The sequence below is a fragment of the Bison bison genome, unplaced genomic scaffold (assembly GCF_000754665.1).
Source record: "Bison bison bison isolate TAMUID 2011002044 unplaced genomic scaffold, Bison_UMD1.0 scf7180017864233, whole genome shotgun sequence".
Lineage (NCBI taxonomy): Eukaryota > Metazoa > Chordata > Mammalia > Artiodactyla > Bovidae > Bison > Bison bison.
The window spans coordinates 1,428,998-1,439,763 of record NW_011494805.1 but is presented as its reverse complement, the minus strand read 5'-3'; the positions used below and the strand labels follow the sequence as shown (position 1 = coordinate 1,439,763).

General features: G+C 45.6%; 1 protein-coding gene across 1 annotated transcript in view; it reads right to left on the bottom strand.

The window, feature by feature from the left end:
* Positions 1 to 2,101: 2,101 nt before the first annotated feature.
* Positions 2,102 to 10,766, bottom strand: part of CHMP4C (charged multivesicular body protein 4C) — a 31,848-nt gene continuing 23,183 nt past the window's right edge. Inside the window, exons 2-5 of the mRNA XM_010846205.1 lie at positions 10,405 to 10,582; positions 7,783 to 7,897; positions 4,467 to 4,629; positions 2,102 to 3,939 (exon numbers count right to left, since the gene is read on the bottom strand). Of these exons, the coding sequence (XP_010844507.1) occupies positions 3,875 to 3,939; positions 4,467 to 4,629; positions 7,783 to 7,897; positions 10,405 to 10,582 (521 nt within the window). The 3' untranslated portion in view covers positions 2,102 to 3,874. The remainder of the gene's footprint in view (positions 3,940 to 4,466; positions 4,630 to 7,782; positions 7,898 to 10,404; positions 10,583 to 10,766) is intronic.

The following is a 10,766-nucleotide window of genomic DNA, read 5'->3' as shown; positions in this document are numbered from 1 at the left end:
ACAGATTATTCAGTTTGTTTTAGTAAGACATATACAATTGTGGTGTGTAAAGTATCTACTACTCCAGTTTCTGCTAAATAAATCAGTGCTCAGACTCAGCGTTTGCCAAGGAGGAGGAAATGCTGCAGCTCCAACGTACTCATTCTCATTGCGTGCCTGGGCATTTGCTGTTTGAGGTGGCATTTTAGATCGAGAAGGCCAACATCCATTCCGTCTTCTTCAGGTAAGAGAACCTTGATTACGCTTTAGCAAACCTCCCTTCCTGCTTCTCAGCTCATGAGGATCCAGGGAGATTGGCCAATTAAATATTCTGGCTTTGAAATTTGATCCTGAACAGAATAACAGCTTCTTCACAATGGCCGCAGCTTACCTTTCCTTGCTGTGGGGGACTGAGAAGATGGAGTCCCTTAGTCTGAGCTCCAGAGTCTCTGGCTTCTAACATTCCTCTGATTTGCATTTCCAGCATTTTCTTTGATTATGGGAACTATCCAAATCACTTCTAAAAAATCATAAGTTACGCTGAATGTGTTGCATGCACGCAGGCTCAGTTGCTTCAGTTGGGTCCGACTCTGCGACCCCATGGCCTGTGGCCCTCCAGGCTCCTCTGTCCACAGGATTCTCCAGGCAAGAGCACTGGAGCGGGCTGCCAAGCCCTCCTGCAGGGGATCTTCCCGACCCAGGGATCAAACCTGTCTCCTGCACTGGCGGTGGATTCTTTACCACTGAGCCAGCAGGTGTTCCTTATAACCAAAAAGAAGGAGAAAAACCTGAGGGATATATTGGAAAACACTTTATTTAAAAATACAAGACAGCCCTGACCAAATGAGATCCACCCCTGAGGTGCCAGTGAGTCTCAGTGAAGCCAGGTCTCAGCAAACATCCCGGACTTAGTGACTTCCAAACAGAAGCTTTTCCATTCTAAGATGCCTTGCTGGAAGCATATGTAGCTGACTGGGTAGTACCTTTATTCTTTTCAATACCTCTTCAATCTAAGGATGTTTACTTTTATACCTTTTCTCTCATGTCTTTCACTGCTTCCTTATTGTCAACAAAGGGGCAACATTATGATTTTATTTCAATGTATTTTGTTTCTTTTCAGAATAAGAGTCACCTTCTACAAAATTTGTTTTTATTTTGAACACAGGCATTTTAGTACTTCAAATCTACCTGTGCACTCATTGATAATGAGAAACTGGTCTTCTTGCCCAAGGCTAACCAATAGAAATATAATGTGAACCACATATGTAATTTTTAATTTCCAAGTAGCCACATTTTAAAATGGTGAAAAGAAACCGCTGAAATTAATGTTAATAATATATTTTACTTAATACATTTAAAACAATATTTCAACATAAACTCTATATAAAGGTATTAATAAGATTTTCTACATCCTTTTTATACTCAATCTTTGAAATCCAATATATGTTTTACACTCAGAGCACATCTCAATTCAGATGCAAATTTTAATTAGAAATACTCGTTCTGTGTAGGGCTTCCCAAGTGGCTCAGTGGTAAAGAATCTTCCTGCCAATCCAGGAGATGCAGGAGACCCTGGTTCAATCTCTGGGTTGGGAAGATCCCCTGGAGGAGGAAATGACAACCCACTCCAGTATTCTTGCCTGGAGCATCCCATGGACAGAGGAGCCCAGCAGGCTACAGTCCATGGGGTCACAAAGAGTCGGACACGACTGAGCGACTGAACTGAACTGAACGAGGCAATATCCTTCCAAGGACTCAACCTGATACCCCTTGGTAGGAGGTCTTGCCTGTGGCTGATGGAGACACATTCCCCTGCCTTGTGTGAGCTCTCGGGACTGACCTGCTTGCTTCTTTCCAGTGGTCCCTCCTGTGACAGTCACTTCCTCAGACGTGTATACAGATCAGTTCTGAGCCAAAAACTTTGAAGGGGCGGCTCTGCGGATTTCCAGCACGCTCTCTCCCTCTCCCTGTAGCAACCTCCTTTCCAGAAATCTCCCCCTTGGATTTCCTCCCTTGGTAAGCCCACCAGGCTCTGTGGAGGCAGCGAGCGGGAACCACAAGTCCGCGTCTCATCTGTCTCCCTCCTCTGCTGCCTTCTATCCAATGTCTGAAAACCGTGCTTCATATCTTCTGTCCAGCTTTCCAGTTATTTGACAGTAGAAGGTAAATCCAGTTCCTGTTATTCTATCATGACCCAAAAGAGGTAAAAATAGTCTTTCATGTAATATTGATAAATCTTTATTAAATGACAGCTGCATGAGAGAGGCTGTGCAGAGATACGCGTTGGATTGAATGGGTGGAGACAAAGTCCCTGCCCTCGAAGCAGCATGGTGCAGCATCACCGCCTTGTCGTGGCAGAGGGCCTCGAGGAACTCAGCGACGCTAAGAGCCATGCTGGTCACGGCCACCCGAGTCAGACGGGTCGTACTCAAGAGTTCCGACCAAACGTGGCCCAGCGGAGGAGGGAACGGGGACCACGCTGGTGTTCTGGCCACGAGAACCCCATGAGAGTGAGGCACGACTTAGGGACTGAAGAACAACAGCAAAGGAGAGGAAAACAGTAAGAGTGATCATGCAAGTAAAATGCAACAGAAAACGTGACAGGTGACGGGGGAAAGCGATGGCTACGAAAGCATTAGAAGGAAGACCTGAGTTAGTCTGCAAGCAGGAAAACACTTCCCAAAACAAAGGACATTTTAACTGAGATCGAAGAACTACATAAGGTGTGGCATCTGTGTTGCGGGGGGATAGAAAGACTGCTAAGAAGGACGTCATACGCAGAAGGCCTGTGGCAGGACGGAACCGCCAGCCGCATCAAGTCCAGCCCTTAGATTTCTCAGTGAAAAAACAGACCGAGTTTATGACTTGCCTAGTCGTACCGTGTTCAAGGCAGAGCAGGAAATAGGATCCAGAGCTCCTACCTCCAAGTCTAGTGCTGTTTCCATCCCACTGACCCTGTATTCCCTAAGCTAATGTTGGGAATTACTAGATCATTTTCTATAATGACATTTGTCATTTTATGGCCCATGATACATTATGGGCAACACATAATTTTGAATTTTACTTCCATTTAAAAATCATTATGGCCAAATTTTATCTAAGATATATTTTTAATTGCCTATATTTTTATGTATTTACAAAGAATATGACACAAATTGTAAATAAATGTACGAGAGAGCCCAAAACAGAAAAGAATGAACACACACATTTAGCACGCTGAAGCCATAATAGCATCATAATGGCCGGGGAACGGTAATGCAGCTCCCTAAGTGGCTGGATGACACCCAGGAGATTCCCGCTCAGCAGCGGAAGCCGTTAGCGCTTTCAGACATTTGGGGAAATGCAGCCATTGCCCATTCCAAGCTTAATTGGCATAATAAATGTCAATTAAAACTCCTTTAAGATTTTAAATCGCAAAACTCAATGAAACTATTTATGTGTAAACTCACACAAGACTTCTTTACAAGAAAAGTTGTATTTCTTGTACATTTACCCTGGGCTACAAATCTCCTAACATGGACACGCTGCAAACCTGCCTTCGCACGGGGAGGAAAGTGCAGAGCACGTCGCTCTGAAGTGGCTTACAGCTGATTATAGGTTTCATGTGTTAATAAGATTCAGTTTTCTTTCAACAAATACATAGTACCAACTACATGCCAGGACTGGAAATACAGCGGGGAAGCAGTAGAAGGGTCCCTCCTATCAGGAGGAAGAGATCCTCCAAAATGCTGCCGGGAAGTCCCTTTTCATCTTAAAGGGATCCTAAATCTACACACGACTCCTTTAACTTTTACAATCATTCATCCAGTATAAATATAAAACAATCTGTGTTAGCTGCTGCATTTGGCAAAAACATCTTCGTGTCTTATGTACAGCTGTGTCCAAAACTTCTGCTCTAAGTAGCCCAAGCTGCCAAATGTTGGATGTCATCATCCTCTCCTTCTGTCCTCCTAGAAGATGCTGGAACAACAACAAAAAAAGGATAAAAATCTGTCACTGGTGACGTCCACACTTTCAGCACAGAAAACAAATTAGAATTACTCATTAAAAGGTGTATATTTATGAAATGGAAAATAAGTGCTAAAAGAGAGATGTGTGCTAAGTCGCTTCAGTCGTGTCCGACTCTTTGCGACCCCATGGACCCAGCCCCTGTGTCCACGGGACTCTCCAGGCAGGAACACGGGAGTGGGTGGCCACGCCCTCCTCCAGGGCATCTCTCCGTCCGCTGCAGGGCAGGCAGGCTCGTTACCGCTAGCGCCACCTGGAGGCCCAGGCGTGCTCATTACTCGAGAGTTGCTTTTCTTGGCCGCGCAGGGCCTGAGGAATCTCACTGCCCTGACCAGGAATCGAGCCCACTCCCTGCGGTGGGAGCACTGAGTCTGAACCACTAGGCCGCCAGGGAAGTCTACAGGAGAGGCCCCCTGAGATGGGCCTGGCCACGATTTCAGGCCAGCGTTTGACCACGGGGGCCGGGGTGAGGCACAGACCTGCTGGAGAGCGGCGTGCGGAGGGCGCGCCGGGCATCCTGCCAGACCCTCTGTCCGGCTGAGCCGGGAGCGAGGAGGAAGGCGCATTCGGGAGTCGGATATTTGTCATCTTCTTATTTAATTCTTCCTGCTCCAGTTCTTCAAGTTCTGCCATCAGCTCATCCTGAACACAGGAGAAAGAAAGAATTATGGAGTTAACGTTTCAAGACGTGGGTTTCCTCAAACACAATAACAAAAACATCTGCTACCCAATTGATATGTGAGAATCCAGTGAAATAGAATATTTATTTTAAGACTAAGTCTTTTTTGCAACACTGAGCAATAATTAAAATATGAATATTTGGGGCTGTGCAAATTTGTTGTAGCTAATCTTATAATACTTCAGTCAACAGTTTTGTTTTTTTTAAGTAATTTGTGCTAGCTGAATATATAACCTCCAGAGCTTCTAGAAATTTTACACTTTGCCTGTCATTTTTGCAATGTAACTTTTATGTTCTACTGTTCAGAATTCAGAATCTGTCAAACTTTAATTAGAGGAAATATATATTTTCATTTTGGCTAATGCTACTGAAAACAAAACAGATATAGCAAAACCTTAACATACCATATGTAAAAAGAATCAAAGATACTCTGGCTCCTTTGTTAAATTTCCAGAGCCAGTGAAAACCATGCTGTGTGTCTGAGTGAAGAATAACTCCAGGTGGGTACGTTGTATTTCTTTCTGTTAGCAATAGTCCCCGACAGTCTTAATCTTAAATTACTCTGTCCCAAGAACCCAGAAAAGCAAGGCCAGCTGAGACTTTGAGGGTAAAAGCCGCCTTATGACAGAAATAATATGACTTGAGATGACTAGTTCAGGTCTAACCGGCTCTAAGAGTCCTCAGGTTGAGCCCAACCCCCTGAGGGAGGTTGGGAGTCAAAACTAAACTTGTCGTCATTATGATTCTGAGGCCGTTGTCCTGAGCAATGACCTAAGACTCATATTCCACCAAGGAGATTTCTTCATTTATTCATTCGTCACTGAACAAATTTATCGAGAGCTTACTCCAGGCCAGGCATGAACTCAGGGCTCGGGAGACAAAGTCCAATCAACAGTCCCTACATTTAAGGAGCTTTTTGGAACGCAGGAGAGAGGCTCACAAACAAATAATTATTCTATTTAAAATGAGAGTAACAATACTATGGCCAAGAGTAGAGATCCTGAAGCCAAGCACAACACTGGATCAAGTCAGCATGTATCAGACACACGGCGAGCTGAGCTGTCTGAGAACTGGTATATCTACCTCAAAAAAGGAAATAAACACGAAAAAGAATAGCAGGAAGCCATGTGAAACAGTGCCTCAGGCTAGTTGCTGGCTTTTCAGTTCTCCACAGGCTGAAGGAATAAAATGCCTTCGGGACGAATATTCTGACATCCTATTTCTGCTAAAAGAACAATTAGAAACGAATATAGCAAATAGCTATAGTAATAGCAGAACACACTACCCCACCCTGAATGTACGCCCAGAATCGCCAACACCGCTTGACGGTCATTACCAGCACTGAAAAGACTGATATTTTCTGTAACAAATATGTGATCACAAAATAATCATTTCCATCATTTTCAGATTTCAGGGAGCGAACACTTATTCATTCATTGGTAAAAGAATTTTAGAATTTAAGGGACTTCAGAATCGTCTAGGGACCGTCGTTCACTTTATGAATGAGAAAACCGAGGGTCCGAAAGAGAAGGGACCTCACGGGCTCAGCGGTCCGTGGCAGAGCGGGGCGTCCCCACGCGCCCAGGCCCTCCGCAGAGCGGCGTCGAGACTCCCCACGCTCACCAGCCGGCCAGGGGCAGGCGCACGTCTGGGGAGGCCCGGACAGCGCTGCAGGCCACAGACGGTCCCTGTCGAGCGGCCTTCTGGTCGCTACTGCCATTGCTGCTGCGGTTTCCCGCAGCCATTTAAACATACAAAAACCATCTTGCTCCACAGGCCAAACAGAAACAGAACTCGGGAAAGATCTGGCCTGAAAGCCACCCTTTTCCCAGCCGCAGCCTACATCACTTAAAAAGCTGCTGAAGAAACAGACCAGCAGACGCAGCAAACCAGCTCATGGTTAGTTACCAAAGGGGAAGGAGGATGGGGGTTAAATGAGGAGTCGGGATCAACACAGACAGTGTTATAAACGAAACAGACAGCCCACAAGGACCATGGCACGGGGAACTCTACTCAGTGTTTTATGATAACCTGTAAGAGAAAAGAATCTGAAAAAACAGTTATGTGTGTGTGTAACAGAGGCAGGTTGCTGCACACGCGAAACGAGACAATACTGGCAAGTCAGCTGCACCTCAGCTTTTTTAAAAAGGAGAATGGAGGAAAATGAGATGAAATGAAGTAAGTATAGAAACGAGAGCTGCTGACACCCAATCCCCACTTTCAAGGACTCTGTGGAACCACGTCTTACTTCCCAGATGTGCTGTGTTCAATAGGACGTGAATGCAAGAGTCAGGTTCTTTGCCACGCTAACCTGAAACGTTTCAGAACATGCACCAGTCCTTCTTGTGTGTGCTTTGAGGAGGACAATTGAAATTCACAGCGCAGACTTCACCAGTATAATTATAGTCTGTTATTACTGGACTGATTAATCTCAATGGAATGTGTGTGTTAATAATGCCACTCCACATTTGTTTCATAGCCCGGGTAATAAACAGAGGCAGCATAAGCCCTGATTTAACAGGAGCGTGATCTGCCTGTCCTGTGCAGAGTGACACAGTCTGCTCTCTTTCACCCAGATGTGTGAGCACTCAATTTCTCATAATGGGGCTATTTACGTACCCGTCAACAATTAAAACTCACTGACTTCACATAATCACATGCTGCTTTTCTTTAATAGCTGAGAACTTAATTAGGGGGCTATTTGCCAAACTATATTAATCTTTCCTTTAAATCAGAGCTGCCAACACTTCATTTCCCTCTTAAGACAGGTGTTTTTCTAACAGATATCATTTATTCTTTAGTGCTATTAAAGGACATGTGTAAGAAAACCTGCTTGCTTCACATGGTGGGAAGCTATCTTTTTTGTCAAGATTTTTTTTTTTTTTTTGAGGTGGACCACTTTTAAAGTGTTTATTGAATTTGTTACAATATTGCTTGTTTTATGTCTAGGGTTTTTGGCCCTGAAGCAGTGGGATCTTAGCCCTCCAACCAGGGATGGAACCCACAGCCCCTGCGCTGGGATGTGAAGCCGTGACCAGCAGGCCTCCAGGGAAGTCCCAGGAAGAGCTGTCCTCCTCAGCGGCCACGTGCTCCATTCTTTACACTGCGTCACCCACCTCATCAAAGTCATCGCCAAATCCAACCCGTTGAGAAAATGCTTCAGAGATTTCTTGGGCAATATCCTGTTGCTCTGTAATCTCTTGCATCAAATCGTCTATTTTGTTCAGGTCCCTGGGAAACAATGTTTTGTTAAAATATTGTAGAATTTTACTTTAAAAGTATGAATTTAGACACAATAAAATCCCCTATGAAAAGTGAGTCAACTTAATATAAACTCTTGGTTATTTCAGTAGGATTATAAACATCCCTGGTGGTAAGATTTATCAACTTGAAGACTTTACATTTCAAGAAATTAATAATTCTGTATATGCACATATTTTAAATTATGTAAGTTAATTGATAGCCATTATGTTTGGGAGTCACTAGGGGCATATCTGTAGACCCATTTCAAAATTTTGTCTGGTAGGGCACGCTCAGATGCTAAGTCGTGTCCGACTCTTTGTGACCCCGTGGACTGTAGCCCACCAGACTCAGACTTTGTCCACGGGATTTCCTAGGCAGGTTGCCATTTCCTGCTCCAGGGTGGAAGGGCATATGAAATGGTTAAATACATGCTATGTATTAACTCTGCAGGAAGTGACGCCACGGGTCATCAAGGACCACGGAGAGTGAGATAAGCAGGAGCCGCTATCAGAGCAGCTTTTTGTAGAAGATGGACTGGAGACCAGAGATCCATTTTCCAGAATGCCACATAGCCCTGAGATTCTGACTCCCTGAGAACTTCCCCACGGCTGCTGATGGGCCGGGATGGAGATGAGAGCAGGGTTAGGCCTGTGAAGGCCTCAGAAGAATTAGCAGCTTCAGCAAAGGGATCACAGGCCCAGGGCCGACGGCAGCTCTCAAGCCAGTTCCTGGTGCCTGAGCCCCTCTGGCCCCTGCAGCCCCATGGGCTCGGGTCCGAGTTTCCCGGCAGCCGCATCTGCATCCCATCTCCAAATCATGCCTCCAGCTCTGAGGCCAGGCCATGCTGATGGGTACCGGGGACGTGACAAGGCTACTCATTACTGAGCCGCTAACGCTGACATTTTCACTCCTAGTGGCATTAAATGCTTTGTGTGTTTTCCAGACTCCACGTATAGGAAGAGCTGAATATTTGACAGCATTCATGCAGTAATCAAAAAGAGAACCTCGCCATCTTGCTGTGCCGTGCTGTGCTAAGTTGCTCAGGCACGTCCACCTCTTTCGACCCGCCGGGCTCCTCTGTCCCCGGATCTCTAGTCAGGACACGAGCCTGGGCCGCCAGTTCCTCCTCCAGCCGCCCTCCACCCACCCCTTATTTCCACTTCTTATATTCATAACAAAGATAGTAGGATCATGTATTTAAAAATCGTATGTGAAATGTACAGCTAACATGTGGGCCCAGCAGTAGATTTTTCCCAAAAGGAACACCCGGGGAGGATGCAGCTGAACTGCCTGGGAGAAGGGCTGTGATTCTGGAACAGAGTTAGCACCTAACTCACAGCAACGACAGTGGGTGGTGACTCTGAGCGTGAATCTAATGATCCCTCAGAAGCTGTCAGAATGACGGCTGGTGGTCAGCTGGTTATCAGGACAGGGAAAGGTCAGCAAAGCCGCCTTCACTGGCCGCAGCCTCTCTCCCCCTTCTCCCATCCACAGAACCTTCTCCACGAGTCCCTCAGACACTCGTTGCCCTTGTACACCTTTGGCCCAAACTTCACTGTCATATTTAAGCTCAGGAAAGGATTAGATTCTCTGTGCAAATAAAAAGCAAACAGCCACGAGCCCCACTACCACTATGATTACTGATGACTGAGTGCTACTTTATGCCAGGAACTCCTAACGGCAGTGTATCTAGTTTCCCATCAACTCTCACAAGAACCACATGAGGTAAGTATGATTATTATCTTCAACTTATAGACAAGGAAGCTGAATCAGGAAGAGACAAAGCATTGTCCAGGGACAGTCAGCCAGGATCTGGGATTACAGTCCAGAAAATCTGCCCCAAATCCACGTTTGTATCTATTATATTGCATGCCAGTGGTTCTCGAACACTGGTTAGTGTCAGAACCACGTGGAGAACTTGGTTGAAAACAAAAGGCCCAGTCCCGAGCTTCCTCAAAGGGGCGTGGGCATCTCAGTTCTCTTTAGGACTGATTTCTGAGTCCTCCCAAAGTTTGACCCTGGGAGGGGAAGATCCCCTGGAGAAGGAAACAGCAACCCTCTCACAGTACTCTTGCCTGGAAAATTTCAGGGATGGAGGAGCCTGTAGGCTACAGTCCATGGGGTCGCAAAGAGTCAGGCGTGACTGAGCAGCTTCACTTCTGCAAAGTTTGACAGCTACTATTGTACAGTTCTAATACCCTCACAGATGTTACCACTTAAGCCTTTTTGAAACTATAGGATGAAAATATTTGCAGGTGGAGTATCAGAGAACAGTGAGGCCTGGAAAACATTAAAGGCAAAATGAGTGCCCTTTATTTTCTCATGATCTTTTCTTCTTTGGCTAATATATTAAAACTTCTGCTCTTTCTCTGTGGGAGCATTCCATTCCAACATGTCAAAGAGTCTCAAATGAGTAAGCCCATCCCTGCCCAAGCCATCAGAGTTCCAAAGCTCTGAGGGAACGTAAGACTCGGAGGGAGATCGCGGTCACTCACATGTTCTCATGAACGGCTTTCATGGCTTTCGCTGCAAGGCCCATATTCTTTAACACTTCCATGTTGGTATATGAGTTTTCCAAGGCTTCTCTCTGGAACTCAATGGTGGAAAGTGTGCCATCAATCTGAGTGAGCTGCTTCTCAAGCCTCTTCTTCCTCTTCAGGGCCTGTAATGCAGCTAAATAAGGGAGAAGCCACATTTATAAGGAGCTTTACATAAGCTCACTTACTCAAAAGACATTTACTCAGCATCAACCGTGGAGACCCGGGTTCAATTCCTGGATGGGGAAGATCCCCTGAGAAGAGAATGGCAACCCTCTCCAGTGTGCTTGCCTGAATAATCTTATGGACAGAGGAGGCTG